Source organism: Oncorhynchus mykiss, chromosome 19, assembly GCF_013265735.2.
Source record: "Oncorhynchus mykiss isolate Arlee chromosome 19, USDA_OmykA_1.1, whole genome shotgun sequence".
NCBI classification, from domain to species: domain Eukaryota; kingdom Metazoa; phylum Chordata; class Actinopteri; order Salmoniformes; family Salmonidae; genus Oncorhynchus; species Oncorhynchus mykiss.
In genome coordinates this window covers 22,878,603-22,899,205 of record NC_048583.1, presented here as the reverse complement: position 1 = coordinate 22,899,205, position 20,603 = coordinate 22,878,603, and the positions used below count along the sequence as shown (strand labels likewise).

The 20,603-nt window shown below is 42.2% G+C and overlaps 1 protein-coding gene across 1 annotated transcript in view; it reads left to right on the top strand.

Annotated features, from left to right (window-relative positions):
* The window catches only part of LOC110497487 (inactive ubiquitin carboxyl-terminal hydrolase 53-like), a 57,506-nt gene that overhangs the window by 8,015 nt on the left and 28,888 nt on the right, over positions 1-20,603 (top strand). Inside the window, exons 4-8 of the mRNA XM_036954463.1 lie at positions 84-176; positions 613-747; positions 2,064-2,177; positions 2,765-2,847; positions 17,216-17,321. Coding sequence (XP_036810358.1) covers positions 84-176; positions 613-747; positions 2,064-2,177; positions 2,765-2,847; positions 17,216-17,321 — 531 coding nt within the window. The remainder of the gene's footprint in view (positions 1-83; positions 177-612; positions 748-2,063; positions 2,178-2,764; positions 2,848-17,215; positions 17,322-20,603) is intronic.

The following is a 20,603-nucleotide window of genomic DNA, read 5'->3' as shown; positions in this document are numbered from 1 at the left end:
ATGTTACAGATGTTGTTAGATTAATACACATATACCTGTGATTTGAATATGATCAATGCAATGCTGTCATTTCACCTGAACAGGTGTTATGGCAGTTGGACATTTTCAGGAGGAGTTTGAGACAGCTTCCTGGTCATTTTTGTCTAGGGGATGCCTGCATTTTCTGCGCTTTAAAGGTTTGTATATAATATCATCATCACAATACTGTACATCTTACACCTAGTTTAATTACTTATTCAAGAGATTCACAAGATGTCAAAGTTCACCCATAAAAAATGTAGAATATTTATTTAGATTCTATTTAAACAAAAATAGCCATTGATATTTGAAGATCTTTTAAACACACTGGTTGAATCAATATTGTTTCCACGTCATTTCAATGAAATAATGTTGAATCAACGTGGACTATACGTTGAAATGACATCTGTGCCCAGTGGGCAGAGTTCCTGGACCTAGAATTAAGACCAATCCTGGACTGCATTGAACATTCTTTTTAGTCCAGGACTGAGCTGAATCTGGGTTCAGGAAACCAGCTCTTAGAGACTTGATCATTAAGGCAACTTACAGTACCCCCCTCGCCTCAATTCTCTACAACGCTTTTTCCCCCTGCAGAGTATTTTCAGCCAGTTCCAGCAAAGCCAAGAGCGAGCGTTGCCTTCGGATAGCCTGCGTCATGCCCTCGCAGAAACCTTTAAGGACGAGCAGCGTTTCCAACTTGGCCACATGGACGACGCTGCAGAGTGCTTTGTAAGTCTAGAACTGTAGCACTTTCTTTTTTAGCGATCGAGATGTCATATTAGCCTTTTTTATTGAACTAAAGCAGTTTCCCAAAACTCCCCGTTGGTACCCCTTAAATTTGCAAAATTCCAGTAACTTTCCCAAAAGTAAATTTTGTAACCCTAACCCATTACAAATACACCTGATTCATCTAGTCACTTAACCAGTTAAGTCAGCTGTGCTAGTTCTGGAATAAATCAAATATGTGGAAACGGCTGGGAGTACTTTAAGGAGAAAAAAATATATTTTAATTTTGAGCATTTGATTTTGTCTTTCCATGACATAGACGGATCAGGTGAGTCCAGGTGAAAGCTAAGATCCCTTATTGATGTCATCACTTCAATCAGTGTAGAGACAGGTTAAAGAAGGATTTTTAAATCTTGAGACAATTGAGTTACCTGATGTGGAATAGAGTTCCATGTAGTCATGGCTTTATGTAGTACTGTGCACCTCCCAATCTGTTCTGGAATTGTGAAGAGACTTCTCGTGGGATATGCATCGGTGTCCGAGCTTTGTGCTAGTAGTTTAAACAACTCGGTGCATTCAGCTTGTCAACACCTCTTACAAAAATAAGTAGTGATGAAGTCAATCTTTCCCCCACTTTAAGCCAGGAGAGATTGACATGCATATCATTAATGTTAACTCACCATGTACATTTAAGGGCCAGCCGTGCTGCCCTGTTCTGAGCCAAAGTCCCTTTTTGTGGCACCTGACCACACGACTGAACAGTAGTCCAGGTGTGACAAAACTAGGGCCTGTAGGACCTGCCTTGTTGATAGTGTTGTTAAGATGGCAGAGCTGTGCTTTATTATAGACAGATCTGTGCCATTCAGAGGGTGAATGACAAAGACAAAAGATTAAAGTGCCTTTCAACGGGGTATGGTAGTAGGTGCCAGGCACACCGGTTTGAGTGTGTCAATAACTGCAACGCTGCTGGGTTTTTCATGCTCAACACTTTGCTGTGTGTCAAGAATGGTCCACCACCCAAAGGACATCCAGCCAACTTGACACAACTGTGGAAGCATTGGAGTCAACATGGACCATCATATCTGTGGAATGCTTTCGACACCTTATAGTCCATGCTCCGACAAATTGAGGCATGGACTACAAGTGCAACTCAATATTAGAAAGGTGTTCTTAACGTTTTGTACACTCAGTGTACACTGTTATGTTTCTACTCACAGATATGTGTATCAGGATAGTTTGGGCGACAGATGCTAAGGATGTAATGGAAAACAGTGACTTCAGATGTCTGACCTGACTTTGTTTAATTCTTGGTGCACAAGGAGAACATTCTGGAGAGGATTCACCTGCACATAGTTTCTGACACTGCGACTGAGGCCTGCACATCCAAGTCCTGCATTACCCACCAGAAGTTTGCCATGATACTTTATGAACAGGTAATGTGATTTATTTAATCCACTGTTGATTAGAAAGAGGGAAAAGGAGAGACATATAGACTAGTGGGTAACACTCTACTTAAGGGATACAGGTATAATGCATCATGATACGTTCATAATGCATTATAAGCCATCAGTATCTATGAAGTGTTTATAATGTGTTATCATCTTATAATGAAATAGCCATGTTCAGCCATTTGATAAATTTCCATATAAAAAGACGTACCATTTTATAAGTTCATTTCTATACATGCTTGTAACAAGTAATAATACACTATAACTGTATGCCCTAAGTAAAGTGTTACCCAATAGTGACATACAAAAAGATTATAAAACCAAGTCAATTCAATAGATCTTTATTGTCCCCGTAGGGGAATTCTTGCGCCACCTACGAAAGACATATACATGCATAAATAAAAGCATACATGCAGCATAAATTAGATTTTGCCAAATATACGGTATATATTTGACCCGAAAGCCAATCTGATAAGGCCTATACACATATCATCGGATTTCCAATTTCAACTTTCTGTTAGTTATTCTGTTATTTTAATTTGACATGCAACTTTGATTTTCTCCCCCTGCAGTTTGTATGTCGTAGTTGTGGCGCCTCCTCGGACCCCCTTCCTTTCACAGAGTTAGTGCATTATGTCTCCACCACAGCCCTATGGTAAGTACTTCCTCTAAGAAACTTGACAAACAGAACTAAATCTTTGTTCTAAGCCAAAAGGGGATTTTCTGGTGAGATGGCGCTGAAGTGGATAGCTGCCATCTTACGGGCTCCCGATATTGTGTTTTTTTACGCTGATCTTAACTTATTTCCACCATCATTTCCTGTGACCGAAAACAGCTTCTGGACATCAGAACAGCCATCACTAACCTCAATTTAGATGAAGATTTCTACTTCAACGAGTAGGCAGTTCTGGACGTTATGCTTATCCCGGACGAGGCCCTGATCCACGGGACTCGAAAGAGGCGATTGTCCAATGTTTTGTTGGCGAACGTACAATCACTAGAGAACAAACTGGACGAGCTCCGTTCGAGACTCTCCTATCAACAGAACCTGAAGAAATGTAATATCCTATGTTTGTTGAAGTTGTGACTGAACAAGAACTTGGATAATATAAACCTTGCTGGCTTTTCCATGCATCGTCAAGATCGGACGGCAGCTTCGGGTAAGATGAGAGGGTTGTGTATACGGTCAATTTCACGCCATATGTATTGAATTCAAAATAAAATCAATTGTGAACATGAAAAATAAAGTTGAGAATGTAAACATTACATTTTCGAGAACGGGTGAAACAATGGATGTTGAAATCAAAAACCAAACAATTGAAAGCAAAATGTATAGAATTGTAAAGAAAAATAAGACATCAAAAGCAAAACCCTAAAACGTATCATTTTAAAGCGAGAGCAAAACTATATGACAAATGATTTAAAAATATATTTGAAAACGAATGCAACAATAGTTTTTGGTTAAACTTTCCCAGCAACCAATCCTATTGAATACATTTTGCCTACGCTCTTGCCTGCATGTACTGCATGTACTGGAGTATTGTCATGCTGAAACAGGAAAGGGTTTTCCCTTTGCCACAAAATTGGAAGCACAGAATCGTCTAGAACAGGGCAAAGGCCGGCCCGGGCCCGCGACCTGATTCAATATGGCCCGCGGAATAATGCTCAGATCAAATAAAGAATTTGCGATAGTAAAGTTTTGAAAAACGTATTTGTTATTCAAATTAAAAGCCCAAATGAATACCCACCTTTGTGTAATGATTTAACTCCCACCGCTTGTGGGACATTTATTTTGAAGGCTCGTATAATTAACAACTGCACGAGGACAGACAGTGACTGACATTCTGACACACACGTCACAGTTACAAATAGTAGCTAGCTATAAATTGCCCAAAATGTGTTTTTCAAAGATAAAAAAAAGGAAAGTAGACAATGAATGAACACCTCCAGCAAGAGTGGACATCAAAATATTTCTTTATTGAGGTATCAAGGGAAAGCTGTGTGCTTAGTGTGCAAAGAGAGCATCGCTGTCTTGAAAGACCACAATTTGTTCTGACACTTCCAGACGAAGCATGCAGAGAAATATAGGAATATGTCTTCTGAGCAGAGGGCAAGTGCATCGAAAGAGTTGCTTTCTCAGTTGCAAAAGCAGCAAGGATTTTACAAAACTGCATTCAGCAAACAACGTAATTGAGAGAACTAGCTACAGTATGTACCGTCTCACAAAATTTCTAAGCATAGCAAGGGATTTAGCCGAGAGTGAATTTATTAAATAATGTTTAATTGACTCTGCAGCAATACTTTGCCCCGACAAGAAAGAGCTGTTTGAAAATGTTTCTCTGTCAAGACGATATGGCGTGTTGAGGACATCACAAAGAATTTGGAACAACAGTTGCAGGGGTATGAATTGGCACCTATTTCTCCTTTGCCGTGGATGAGAGCAGTTGATATTCTTATGAGGCATAACCCCAGACTTTTAAATTACAGAGGAGCTTGCTTCAGTGCAGTCAATGAAGAGCACAAACAAAGGGAAAGATTTTTTGGAGGAGGTTAATAAGTGTGGCAAAGCCGGGACTGAGTTTTGAAAAGTGTTCCAGTGTAACCACTGATGGGTGCCCAAACTTGACAGAGAAAAACGTTGGCGTTTTGAAAAGGATACAAGATCAAGTAGCTAAGCTGAACCCAGATTGCATTATTCATCAGGAGGTGCTCTGTAAATGTGTTCTGAAAATGAGCCATGTTGTGGATACAGTCACTAAGGTGGGTACAGTCACTAAACTCCATAAGAGCAAAATCGTTAAACCACAGGCAGTTCTTGTCACTGTTGGAAGAGACAGTCGGATCATGCAGATCTCCCCTACAACACAAACCTGAGATGGCGGAGTTTGGGGAAGGTGCTTAAAGGGTGTGGGACCTGAAGTTTTTGCAAATGAAAGGAAAACATGTGGATTTCCCTCAACTGCAAGATAAAAATGGTTGGCTGATTTTGCCTTCACCGTGGACATCGTGGCCGTCATGAATGAACTGAATTCCAAACTACAAGGGAAGGCCCTTTTTTCACATCAGATGTATCAAAGCCTTCAAGCGAAAATTAGTCCTCCTAACCCGCCAAATAGAAGCCAACAATCTCACCCACCTTCCGACACTACTAGTCTGTTCCCTATCAGATGACCAGCGGGAGAAGAATACATCGCTACTGCATGCTTTGAACAGTGAGTTATCTTGTCGTTTTGAGGATTTCAAAGTGTTGGAAAATGACATGCAGTTGGCTCCTTTCATCTCCAATGTGGATAACGCTCCCACTGACATGCAACTTGAGCTTATCGATTTTCAGTCTGATGCAGTGATTAGAGAACTATTTAAAACAATGTGACTGACGAGGTTATATGCATCTCTCGATGAAAACAAAACTCCAAAGATTAGGAGTCATGCTCAGAAGATGTATGTACTGTTTGGATCAACCTATGTATGTGTACAGACATGTTTAGTGATGAAGTATAACAAGTCAAAACTGTAATACCTTATGCTTCACGGAGTCGTGGCTGAACGACGACACTATCAACATACAGCAGGCTGGTTATACGCCATATCGGCAGGATAGAACAGCGGCATCTGGTTAGACAAGGGTGCGGCGGACTATGTACAGTATTTTTGTAAATAACAGCCGGTGCACGATATCTAAGGAAGTATCGAGCTGTTGCTCGAGGTAGAGTATCTCATGATAAGCTGTAGACCACACTATCTACCTAGAGAGTTTATCTGTATTTTTTGTAGCTATTTACAAACCACCACAGTCAGAAGCTGTCAGAGGCTGGCACTAAGCCACCATTGAATGAGCTGTATTCCGCCAAAGGCAAATAAGAAAACGCTCACCCAGAGGTGGCGCTCCTAGTAGCCGGGGACTTTAATGCAGGGAAACTTAAATCAGATTTACCAAATTTCTATCAGCATGTTAAATGTGCAACCAGAGGAAAAAAACTCTAGACCACCTTTACTCCACACACAGAGATGCATACAAAGCTCTCCCTCACCTTCCATTTGGCAAATCTGACCAGAATTCTATCCTCCTGATTCCTGCTTACAAGCAAAAATTAAAGCAGGAAGCACCAGTGACTAGATCAATAAAAAAGTGGTCAGATGAAGCAGATGCTAAGCTACAGGACTGTGCTGCTAGCACAGACTGGAATATGTTAATGGCTTTCCTCCGATGTCATTGAGGAGTACACCACATCAGTCATTGGCTTCATCAATAAGTGCAACGATGACATCATCCCCACAGTGACCGTACATACATACCCCAACCAGAAGCCATGGTTTACAGGCAACATCCGCACTGAGCTAAAGGCTAGAGCTTCCGCTTTCAAGGAGCGGGACTCAAACCTGGAAGCTTATAAGAAATCCCGCTATGCCCTGTGTGATGACGCTCTCCGCAGTCGATGTGAGTAAGACCTATAAACAGGTCAACGGACAGATTACAAGGACGTGTACTGCAAGCATGCACTGACCAGCTGGCAAGTGTCTTCACTGACATTACCAGGACGTGTAATGTGAGCATGCGCTGACCAACTAGCAAGTGTCTTCACTGACATGTTCAACCTCTCCCTGTCCGAGTCTGTAATACCAAGCAGATCACCATAGTGCCTGTGTCCAAGAACACTAAGGTAACCTGCCTAAATGACTACCAACCCGTAGCACTGTAGCCATGAAGTGCTTTGAAATTTGGTCATGGCTCACATCAACACCATTATCCCAGAAACCCTAGACTCACTCTAATTTGCATACCACCCCAACAGATTCACAGATGATGCAATATCAATTGCACTCCACACTGCCCTTTCCCACCTGGACAAAAGGAACACCTATGTGAGAATGCTATTCATTGACTACAGCTCAGCGTAAAAATTGTCAAAGACTCCAGCCACGCTAGTCATATACTGTTCTCTCTGCTACTGCACGGCAAGTGGTACCGGAGCGCCAAGTCTAGGTCCAAGAGGCTTCTAAACAGCTTCTACCCCCAAACCATAAGACTCCTGAACACCTAATGAAATGGCTACCCAGACTATTTGCGTTGCAACCCCCCGGCCTCTCTCTCTTTTACACAGCTGCCTCTCTATGTTGTTATCACGTGTTCATAGTCACTTTAATAACTCTGCCTACATGTACCTCAACTAACCGGTGCCCCCGCACATTGACTCTGTACCGGTACCCCCCTGTATATAGTCTCGCTATTGTTATTTTACCGCTGCTCTTTAATTATTTGTTACTTTTATTTCTTATTCTTATCCATATTTTTTTAAACTGCATTGTTGGTTAGGGGCTCATAAGTAAGCATTTCACTGTAAGGTCGACTACACCTGTTGTATTCGGCGCATGTGACTAATTTAATGTGATGTCAAGGGACAGATCATCTCTTACTGACTCTCACCTCTCAGCAATTCTGCGCATTGCGACGTCAGAAACTGCTCTAGTCAATGCCCATCAGGGACTTCACTCCTCCCACTGATTGAGTAATTTAAATGTAATGTTGAGCTCTCTCTCTCTTGTGTTATTGTGCAACCCGTTAACAAGAGTTCTATCCGTGGTGCTGAATGCACAGTGTACTTTTCCCTCCGTGTAGTTCATTGCATGTTTAATAATGAAAATACCTACCAAAAGGAGAGCATGTATGTGATTTATTTATGGTTTATTATGTTAAAGTTAAATAAGTAGCATATCTGGACGTGATTTACAGTAGATATATCTGTCAACACAGTCATATGATGTATAATTCTGTAATATGATTCTGGTCTGCAATGATATATTCTAACGTGGCCCTCCATGGAAAATAATTGCCCAGGCCAGGTCTAGAATGTCATTGTATGAAATAAGGGGCCCAGCCCGAACCATGAAAAACATCCACAACCATTATTCCTTCTCCACCAAACTTTACAATTGACGCAGTGCATTGGGGCAGGTAGCGTTCTCCTGGCATCCGCCAAACCCAGATTTGTCATTTGGAATGCCAGATGGTGAAGCATTGCTCCAGAGAACACATTTCTACTGCTCCAGAGTCCAATGGCGGCGAGCTATACACCATTCCAGCCGACACTTGACATTGCGCATAGTGATCTTAGGCTGCTCGGCCATGGGAACCCATTTCATGAAGCTCCCGGCGAACAGTTCTTGAGCATCCGTTGCTTCCAGAGGCAGTTTGGAACTCGGTAGCTATGTGCTTCAGTAATCGGCGGTCCCGTTCTGTGAGCTTGTGTGACCTAACACTGCGGCTGAGCCGTTGTTGCTCCTAGACTTTTCCACTTCACAATAACAGCACCTACAGTTGAACGGGGCAGCTCTAGCAGGGCAGAAATTTGACTAAGTGACTTGCTGGAAAGGTGACATCCTATGACGGTACCATGTTGAAAGTCACTAAGCTCTTCAGTATGACCAGTACTGACAATGTTTGTCTATGGAGATTGCATGGCAGTGTGCTCGACTTTCTACGCCTGTCAGCAACAGGTGTGGCTGAAATAGCCGAATCCAAGGGGTGTGAAGGGGTGTTCACATACTTTTGTATATATAGTGCATCTACTTGAGTTACCTCATACCCCATGCACATCGACAGCCTCAATTTGTCAGGGCATGGACAACAAGGTGTCGAAAGCGGTCCACAGGGATGCTGGCCCATGTTGACTCCAATGCATCCCACAATTGCGTCAAGTTGCATGGATATCCTTTGGGTGGTGGACCATTCTTGATACAGACGGGACACTGTTGAGTGTGGAAAACCCAGCAGCATTTCAGTTCTTGACACACTCAAACAGATGTGCCTGGCAACTACTACCATACCTCGTTCAAAGGCACTTAAATATTTTGTCTTGCCCATTCTCCATCTGAATGGCACACATACACAATCCATGTCTCAATTGCCTCATGGCTTAAAAATCATTACTTAACCTGTCCCCCCCCCCCCCCTCCCCTTCATCTACACTGACTGAAGTGGATTTAACTTCTTATGGCTGCAGGGGCAGTAGCTTGGATGAAAGGTGCCCAGAGTAAACGGCCTGCTCCTCAGTCTCAGTTGCTAATATATGCATATAATTATTAGTATTGGATAGAAAACACTCTGAAGTTTCTAAAACTGTTTGAATGATGTCTGAGAGTATAACAGAACTCATATGGCAGGCAAAAATCTGAGAAGAAATCAAAACAGCAAGTGAGAAATCTGAGGTTGGTCGATTTTCAACCCAGGCTCTATTGAACTCACAGGGGGATATCAAAATCAAATCAAATCAAATGTATTTATATAGCCCTTCGTACATCAGCTAATATCTCAAAGTGCTGTACAGAAACCCAGCCTAAAACCCCAAACAGCAAGCAATGCAGGTGTAGAAGCACAGTGGCTTGGAAAAACTCCCTAGAAAGGCCAAAACCTAGCAAGAAACCTAGAGAGGAACCAGGCTATGTGGGGTGGCCAGTCCTCTTCTGGCTGTGCCGGGTGGAGATTATAACAGAACATGGCCAAGATGTTCAAATGTTCATAAATGACCAGCATGTGGTCGAATAATAATAAGGCAGAACAGTCAACCCAGACAGGATGACCACATCAGTGAATCAACCCACTCAGGTGACGCACCCCCTCCAGGGACGGCATGAGAGAGCCCCAGTAAGCCAGTGACTCAGCCCCTGTAATAGGGTTAGAGGCAGAGAATCCCAGTGGAAAGAGGGGAACCGGCCAGGCAGAGTAAGCAAGGGCGGTTCGTTGCTCCAGAGCCATTCCGTTCACCTTCCCACTCCTGGGCCAGACTACACTCAATCATATGACCCACTGAAGAGATGAGTCTTCAGTAGAGACTTAAAGGTTGAGACCGAGTTTGCGTCTCTGACATGGGTAGGCAGACCGTTCCATAAAAATGGAGCTCTATAGGAGAAAGCCCTGCCTCCAGCTGTTTGCTTAGAAATTCTAGGGACAATTAGGAGGCCTGCGTCTTGTGACCGTAGCGTACGTGTAGGTATGTACGGCAGGACCAAATCAGAGAGATAGGTAGGAGCAAGCCCATGTAATGCTTTGTAGGTTTAGCAGTAAAACCTTGAAAGCAGCCCTTGCTTTGACAGGAAGCCAGTGTAGAGAGGCTAGCACTGGAGTAATATGATCAAATTTTGTGGTTCTAGTCAGGATTCTAGCAGCCGTATTTAGCACTAACTGAAGTTTATTTAGTGCTTTATCCGGGTAGCCGGAAAGTAGAGCATTGCAGTAGTCTAACCTAGAAGTGACAAAAGCATGGATACATTTTTCTGCATCATTTTTGGACAGAAAGTTACGTAGATGGAAAAAAGCTGTCCTTGAAATGGTCTTGATATGTTCTTCAAAAGAGAGATCAGGGTCCAGAGTAACGCCGAGGTCCTTCACAGTTTTATTTGATAGGACTGTACAACCATTAAGATTAATTGTCAGATTCAACAGAAGATCTCTTTGTTTCTTGGGACCTAGAACAAGCATCTCTGTTTTGTCCGAGTTTAAAAGTAGAACGTTTGCAGCCATCCACTTCCTTATGTCTGAAACACATGCTTCTAGCAAGGGCAATTTTGGGGCTTCACCATGTTTAATTGAAATGTACAGCTGTGTGTCATCCGCATAGCAGTGAAAGTTAACATTATGTTTTCGAATAACATCCCCAAGAGGTAAAATATATAGTGAAAACAATAGTGGTCCTAAAACGGAACCTTGAGGAACACCGAAATGTACAGTTGATTTGTCAGAGGACAAACCATTCACAGAGACAAACTGATATCTTTCCGACAGATAAGATCTAAACCAGGCCAGAACTTGTCCGTGTAGACCAATTTGGGTTTCCAATCTCTCCAAAAGAATGTGGTGATCGATGGTATCAAAAGCAGCACTAAGGTCTAGGAGCACGAGGACAGATGCAGAGCCTCGGTCCGATGCCATTAAAATGTAATTTACCACCTTCACAAGTGCCGTCTCAGTGCTAAAACCAGACTGAAGCATTTCGTATACATTGTTTGTCACCAGGAAGGCAGTGAGTTGTTGCGCAACAGCCTTTTCTAAAATTTTTGAGAGGAATGGAAGATTCGATATAGGCCGATAGTTTTTTATATTTTCTGGGTCAAGGTTTGGCCTTTTCAAGAGAGGCTTTATTACTGCCACTTTTAGTGAGTTTGGTACACATCCGGTGGATAGAGAGCCGTTTATTATGTTCAACATAGGAGGGCCAAGCACAGGAAGCAGCTCTTTCAGTAGTTTAGTTGGAATAGGTTCCAGTATGCAGCTTGAAGGTTTAGAGGCCATGATTATTTTCATCATTGTGTCAAGAGATGTAGTACTAAAACACTTGAGCGTCTCTCTTGATCCTAGGTCCTGGCAGAGTTGTGCAGACTCAGGACAACTGAGCTTTGAAGGAATACGCAGATTTAAGGAGGAGTCCGAAATTTGCTTTCTAATAATCATTATCTTTTCCTCAAAGAAGTTCATGAATTTATCACTGCTAAAGTGAAAGTCATCCTCTCTTGGGGAATGCTGCTTTTTAGTTAGCTTTGCGACAGTATCAAAAAGGAATTTCGGATTGTTCTTATTTTCCTCAATTAAGTTAGAAAAATAGGATGATCGAGCAGCAGTAAGGGCTCTTCGGTACTGCACAGTACTGTCTTTCCAAGCTAGTCGGAAGACTTCCAGTTTGGTGTGGCGCCATTTCCGTTCCAATTTTCTGGAAGCTTGCTTCAGAGCTCGGGTATTTTCTGTGTACCAGGGAGCTAGTTTCTTATGAGAAATGTTTTTAGTTTTTAGGGGTGCAACTGCATCTAGGCTATTGCGCAAGTTTAAATTGAGTTCCTCAGTTAGGTGGTTAACAGATTTTTGTCCTCTGGCGTCCTTGGGTAGACAGAGGGAATCTGGAAGGACATCAAGGAATCTTTGTGTTGTCTGTGAATTTATAGCACGACTTTTGATGATCCTTGGTTGGGGTCTGAGCAGATTATTTGTTGCAATTGCAAACGTAATAAAATGGTGGTCCGATAGTCCAGGATTATGAGGAAAAACATTAAAATCCACAACATTTATTCCATGGGACAAAACTAGGTCCAGCGTATGACTGTGATAGTGAGTGGGTCCAGAGACATGTTGGACAAAACCCACTGAGTCGATAATGGCTCCGAAAGCCTTTTGGAGTGGGTCTGTGGACTTTTCCATGTGAATATTAAAGTCACCAAAGATTAGAATATTATCTGCTATGACTACAAGGTCCGATAGGAATTCAGGGAACTCAGTGAGGAACGCTGTATATGGCCCAGGAGGCCTGTAAACAGTAGCTATAAAAAGTGATTAAGTAGGCTGCATAGATTTCATGACTAGAAGCTCAAAAGACGAAAACGTCATAATTTTTTTTTTTGTAAATTGAAATTTGCTATCGTAAATGTTAGCAACACCTCCGCCTTGCGGGATGCACGGGGGATATGGTCACTAGTGTAGCCAGGAGGTGAGGCCTCATTTAACACAGTAAATTCATCAGGCTTAAGCCATGTTTCAGTCAGGCCAATCACATCATGATTATGATCAGTGATTAGTTCATTGACTATAATTGCCTTTGAAGTAAGGGATCTAACATTAAGTAGCCCTATTTTGAGATGTGAGGTATCATGATCTCTTTCAATAATGACAGGAATGGAGGTGGTCTTTATCCTAGTGAGATTGCTAATGCGAACACCGCCATGTTTAGTTTTGCCCAACCTAGGTCGAGGCACAGACACGGTCTCAATGGTGATAGCTGAGCTGACTACACTGACTGTGCTAGTGGCAGACTCCACTATGCTGGCAGGCTGGCTAACAGCCTGCTGCCTGGCCTGCACCCTATTTCATTGTGGAGCTAGAGGGGTTAGAGCCCTGTCTATGTTGGTAGATAAAATGAGAGCACCCCTCTAGCTAGGATGGAGTCCGTCACTCCTCAGCAGGTCAGGCTTGGTCCTGTTTGTGGGTGAGTCCCAGAAAGAGGGCCAATTATCTACAAATTCTATCTTTTGGGAGGGGCAGAAAACAGTTTTCAACCAGCGATTGAGTTGTGAGACTCTGCTGTAGAGCTCATCACTCCCCCTAACTGGGAGGGGGCCAGAGACAATTACTCGATGCCAACACATCTTTCTAGCTGATTTACACGCAGAAGCTATGTTGTGCTTGGTGATCTCTGACTGTTTCATCCTAACATCGTTGGTGCCGACGTGGATAACAATATCTCTATACTCTCTACACTCGCCAGTTTTAGCTTTAGCCAGCACCATCTTCAGATTAGCCTTAACGTCGGTAGCCCTGCACCCCGGTAAACAGTGTATGATCGCTGGATGATTCGTTTTAAGTCTAATACTGCGGGTAATGGAGTCGCCAATGACTAGAGTTTTCAATTTGTCAGAGCTCATGGTGGGAAGCTTCGGCGTCTCAGACCCCGTAACGGGAGGAGTAGAGACCAGAGAAGACTAGGTCTCTGACTCCGACCCGCTGCTTAATGGGGAAAACCGGTTGAAAGTTTCTGTCGGCTGAATGAGAGACACCGGTTGAGCGTTCCTACAGCGTTTCCTTCCAGAAACCGTGAGAAAGTTGTCAGGCTGAGGGGACTGTGCCAGGGGATTTATACTACTATCTGTACTAACTGGTGGCACAGACGCTGTTTCATCCTTTCCTACACTGAAATTACCCTTGCCTAGCGATTGCGTCTGAAGCTGGGCTTGTAGCACAGCTATCCTCGCCGTAAGGCGAGTACAGCGACTGCAATTAGAAGGCATCATGTTAATGTTACTACTTAGCTTCGGCTGTTGGAGGTCCTGACGAATCGTGTCCAGATAAAGCGTCCGGAGTGAAAAAGTTGAGGAAAAAAAAAAAAACTTCATATGGATGAAGTTGCACTTCCTAGGGCTTCCACTAGAGGTCAACCGTCTTTAGAAACTTGAATGAGGCTTCTACTGTGTTGTGGGCTTGAATAAGAGCTGAATGAGTCAGGTTACTGGCAGAGAGCCATTTCCTGGTCATGCGGATTCCATATGATATCGACCTGCGTTCCATTGCTTCTCTAGACACAAAGGAATTATCCGGTTGGAACTTTATTGAAGATTTATGATAACAACACCCTAAAAATGTATTCTATACTTAGTTTGAAGTGTTTCTTCGACCTGTAATATAACTTTTTGAAGTTTTTGACCGAAGTTATACGGGACCTGTGCGAGCGTTTGGATATGTGTACCTAACGCGCTAACAAAAGTAGCTACTTGGACATAAATAATGGACATTATCGAACAAATCAAGCATTTATTGTGGAACTAGGATTCCTGGGAGTGCATTCTGATGAAGATCATCAAAGGTAAGGGAATATTTATAATGTGATTTCTGGTTTCTGTTAACTCCAACATGGCGGAAAATTGTATTTATTTTCTGAGCGCCGTCTCAGATTTTTGCATGGTTTGCTTTTTCCGTAAAGACATCGGTTGCATTAAGGAGAGGTATATCTATAATTCCATGTGTATAACTTGTACTATCATCTACATTTATGATGAGTATTTCTGTTCAATCGATGTGGCTATGCAAAATCACTGGATGTTTTTGGAACTAGTGAACGTAACGCGCCAATGTAAACTCAGATTGTTTTATATACATATGATCTTTATCAAACAAAACATACATGTATTGTGTAACATGAAGTCCTATGAGTGTCATCTGATGACGATCATCAAAGGTTAGTGATTCATTTTATCTCTATTTGTGCTTTTTGTGACTCCTCTCTTTGGCTGGAAAAATGGCAGAGTTTCTTTGGCTTGGTGGTGACCTAACATAATCATTTGTGGTGCTTTCGCTGTAAAGCCTATTTGAAATCAGTGTCACACTCTGACCATTATTTTAGTTGTTTGTTTCTATGTTTTGTTTGGTCAGGGTGTGATATGAGCGGGCATTCTATGTTGCATGTCTAGTTAGTCTGTTTCTATGTGTTTTGGCCTGATATGGTTCTCAATCAGTGGCAGGTGTTTGTCGTTGTCTCTGATTGGGAACCATATTTAGGTAGCCTGTTTTGTATTGTGGTTCGTGGGTTATTGTCTAAGTGATGTTGCATGTTAGCACTCAGTTTCGATAGCAGTCACGTTCGTTTTGTTATTGTGTTTGTTTGTTTAGTGTACTTCGTGTTTTTTCGTCATTCATTAAAAGTATGTATTCACACCACGCTGCGCTTTGGTCTCCTCACTACGACGATCGTGACAATCGGACACTATGGTGGGATTAACAACAAGATTACCTTTAAAACGGTATAAGATACATGTATGTTTGAGGAATTTTAATTATGAGATTTCTGTTGTTTTGAATTTGGCGCCCTGCACTTTCACTGGCTGTTGTCATATTATCCCGTTAGTCTCATTCCAAACGTCGTAAATTGTTGGTTATTTGCACGAACATAGTCTTCACTATGAGTCATCCATACATCAATTGTCTTAAATCATTTATTTATTACTAACTAAGTAATTCACAGAAATGCATAAACAAACAAACAATCAAGGTAAATGTAATGATAGGAGGATGTGCCCTAGTGGGCTAAACCGGCATGGCGGCTTGTTAGAACAAAGGGGAAGTGGCGGTCGACTAAGAAGTCACTACAGAGTCATAATTATAACGATTGAAATGCTAATCGTTTACACATGAACGCTCACTCATTCGGGAACAACTGCAATCAATATATATATTTACGCTCAGTGTGTCGTCTTGACCGCTGGTGAAAAGTTGGTGTCTTTTGTAGAATAGTCCGTCTCTCTCCTTCTCTCGTATGTGGTTAGAGGGGATTGTTCAGAGTGACATTCGTTATAGAATGGATGTTTCGGCGGTTGTCGTTCTTTGCGTTCAATGATACCGAATTTCTAGCTACAGACTACTAATTAATATCAAAGACTTGTTTTCATTCAGTCGGTATCAATAGTCTAAGAGTTTAACCACGTGGTATGGTTAAAAGATTCAGCAATGGTCTACAACCTTTTGTCCTCTTCCTAATGGAGAAAAACATGGTCTGTAACCTTTAGCAATCTCGTAATTGAGGTAAGCTCGGTCTGCTGATCATTTCTCAAAGTTGGGTTTTATTCGGAATGGCAGAAAAGGGTCTGTCCCAGGATGTCTGACCATAACTGGCCTCGGATTTAGTTCAAATCAAAAGGGAATTGTATTTTTCTTCATTAAACAGTCCACAATCATATTACACAATTATACAAACAGTATCATATTCACTCATTCATCTTATACAACAATTAGATGTAAACCTCATATCTGAGGCTATTATATAAATAGCGTTATGGTAATGTGGCCACACCGTCTCCCATGAGCTTCCCAAGTTGTGACAAACGGACTGGTTCGTAGCTGGATTCTTCACCGATCTTTTATACTTTCTCCGGAAAATGAAATTTGTTCGTACCTCAAGTTCTGTGAGATGGAAGGATTTCCTTTGTTCTCCATGAACTGTGTGTCCATGAGGAGGTCTTCTCAGGAATTTACAACCTCTGACCACAGCAGCTTAGTTGAAGGAGGCAAGGGGGGTGAGGCAGGGAGAGGGGGATGGGGTTGCTATACCCAAAGAGGCCAACATCATGACACAGCCCTAAGAAGTTTTTTAACAGGTGATATCAATCAAGGGATGATTGCGTAGGCATCATTCTATGATAACTATAAGGCAATAACCTATGTGAATGCCTTGTACCAGGTGTGTACGCACAGCTAGTTGTAGATAGACCTACTGCTCTAGTAGGTTGTCCCACAACTTTTTTCCCAAAGTACTCCAACTGCATAATGTGCTAGGGGTAGGTAAGACTTTACGCTACAATGCTATTATAACTGTATAACTTGTGGGTAAGTACAGGTAGTCAGTACAGTGTAATAACTTTACTGTAACTGTGCTGTAAAGTGTGACCGTGCTAGCCTGCTAAGCGATCACAACATACACTTTCTGTTAGGTTTGGATAAGGCTTATGTGATTTACAGTGCAGAAGGACACCCCTCATATCCCACCCCCTCTGTGTCCCAGCCAACAGGTGGACCGCGTCTTGGGGCAGAACGACAGGATTCGGTCGGACGTGTTCGGGGAATTGCTGCAGGCGGCAAACACCATCGGTGACCTACGTAACTGTCCGGTATGTTGCTCATTTTCATTATGAACCACAGTTTGATGTCTAATATCCAATGTGATGTATTTGGTTTTGATAGACATGTGGCCATGCTGTTATCTATGCAGCCAGAAAGTTGGTGCCGAACAATGTGACTGCAACGTGCCGTCATCCCAGCTTCTAGCAGTACATGACTCCAATGGATTTTTTATGTAATCTTTGACCAAAATAGAACTCCTTGTCCAATCAAATCACTCTGTTAGTCAATTATGTAGTGGGCGGAGATTGTGCTTTTTGAACTGTGAAAGTCCATAACTGTAGCAATGTTCATGATGTTATTTGTTTATAAATCACTGTCATCTTCTGAATACAGAAAGGATCTGGCGATTAATGGATTCTACCAGCTATTATATCAGTATCAAAAACATTCTGTGATTGATTAACTATAGGACACATCTTCACATAAATGTTACTCTGTAAATGCTACAATACTGTTTTATTGAACTGAACCTTAACGTATGACCATCAGAACAATATATTATAGCTACTGTACCTGCAGTATCCAGACAGTATTTAATTCAAACCCGCATTGAGCTGATTTCTACTCTCTGCATTCTGCTTTGTGACATTATGATGGAACAGGCCTGAAGGAGAGGCAGCCAGACTAGTGTTAGGGATATAAATAGCAGTTAAGGCTTATCCACTGTTGCTCTCTCATCTCGATTGGCTAGCACCGGTCTAACACTTCAATGTGCGTCAGCCCTGGTGCAAGTGCTTTGTGCCATTAACCCTTTCTACTGTTCCTGGATCAAAAAATCTTATCACGCAGGATTATTAAAGATAGATATTAAAGCTATTTTGTATTTTATGTAATGAAAGTTGTATTACATTTTTCATATTAACAACATTAAGAATAACTAACAACGTGTAAATAATAATTATAAAGGATGAGTAAATAGTTTATTAATCATTATAAACTGGGTGGTTTAAGCCCTGAGTGCTGATTGGCTGACATGGTATATCAGACTGTATACCATGGGAATGACAAAATATTTATTTTTACTGCTCTAATTACATTAGTAACGGGTTTATTATAGCAATAAGGCACACCTCGGGGGGTTTGTGATGTATGGCCAATGTACCACGGCTAAGGGCTGTTTCCAGGCACTCCACGTTTTGTCGTGGTCGGACATGCACTGTCAACTGTGGGACCTTATACAGACATGTGTGTGCCTTTCAAAATCATGTCCAATCAATTTAATTTACCACAGGTGGACTCCAATTAAGTTGTAGAAACATCTCAAGGATGATCAATGGAAACAGGATGCACCTGAGCTCAATTTGAATCTCATTAGCGAAGGGTCTGAATACTGATGTAAATAACCTTTTTCTGTTTTTTATTTTTAAATAATTTACAAACAATTCTAAACTTGTTTTCGCTTTGTCATTATGAGGTATTGTGTGTAGATTGCTGAGGATTTTTTTACATATTTAATATATTTAATCAATTTTAGAATAAGGCTGTAATGTAACAAATTGTGGAAAAAGTCAAGGGCGGTGAATACTCTCCGAAGGCACTGTATGTGCATATATTAGCATTTTCCTTATTTTTCTCAGCATAAACTTTGTATGAAGATACACATCACATCATGACATCTCCTCTCCCAAGATGGCATAGCAGTTCAGACGTATTTTTGTCCTCGTCCTGTCGTGTCCCGTATATATATATATATTTACAACTTTTTTTTTCACATACATTTTTAATTTTCCAAAAACTCATCTTCAGAACACTCTCCTGCAATCCGCTTCACCAATTTATATTTATATAAAAAAGTATTATTTACCTCAGATCTGTGATCCTCCGAGAGGCTAGCCAGAAATTAGCCAGAAGCTAGCCGGGAGCTAGCCAGAAGCTGGTCCAGAAGCTACTCTGAAGCTGGGTCAGGGGCTAGTTCAGAAGCTAGTTAGCTTATTTACTGGCTAATCGTTGGTACTCAGCTGACCACGGTTTGTGGTCATCGGCTGTCCTTTGGCTCGAGAATCTATCGCCAGTTTTGTACGGCGCGGTGCAGCGTGGCTCGGAGCGGAACATATCGGACCAATTTTTCTCTCCATGTCCCTGGATTTCGGCCGCTGGCTCTGGACGTCCATGCCTGGATCTCGCAGCTAGCTAGCTGCTATCCGTGTGACTATCGGCTTTCGTCGATTCCGGAGCTAACATCAATTGTTCCGGAGCTAGCCAGCTGAAGAGTTCCATCAATCACTCCTGGGCTGCAGTCACCTATCCGGACCCGTTTTGCTGCCTACGCGGAGCCCCACCGGGCCTTCACGGCTAGACTGCCGACGTTGTCTACCCGAGGGAATTGTCCGGCTGGCTCCTCCGGCGCAACGTTGCCTGGGCGCCCAGGCAACGTTGGCTATCTTATCGGCTTCTATCTGAATAGACAATCGGACAATTTTTATTTTATTTTTATTTATTTATTTATTTATTTTTCTTCTTGGGCCTCTATAACTATATCTATTGTTTTTATTTTTGTTGTTGTTGTGTGATTTGGATTCATCCCCTCTACCACACGGAAACCCACTAATCTACTGACGGAACGCAAGAGTTGGCTAATAACAGACCTCCATCTTATGCTAGCTTGCTCCTACGCTAGCTTGCTACCGATTTAGCTGTCTAAATCGCCGTGACCCCCAACCAACCTCTCCACTCACTGGACCCTTTTGATCACTCGACTGAGCATGCCTCTCCTTCATGTCAATATGCCTTGTCCATTGCTGTTCTGGTTATATTGGCTTATTTCACTGTAGAGCCTCTAGTCCTGCTCACTATACCTTATCCAACCTATTAGTTCCACCACCCACACATGCAATGACATCTCCTGGTTTCAATGATGTTTCTAGAGACAATATCTCTCTCTTCATCACTCAATACCTAGGTTTACCTCCACTGTATTCACATCCTACCTTACCTTTGTCTGTACATTATACCTTGATGCTATTTTATCGCCCCCAGAAACCTCCTTTTACTCTCTGTTCCAGACGTTCTAAACGACCAATTCTTATTGCTTTTAGCCGCACCCTTATTCTACTCCTACTCTGTTCATCAGGCGATGGAGAGGTGAATCCAGGCCCTGCAATGCCTAGCTCCACTCCTATTCCCCAGGCGCTCTCTTTTGACGACTTCTGTAACCGTAATAGCCTTGGTTTCATGCATGTTAACATTAGAAGCCTCCTCCCTAAGTTTGTTCTATTCACTGCTTTAGCACACTCTGCCAACCCGGATGTTCTAGCTGTGTCTGAATCCTG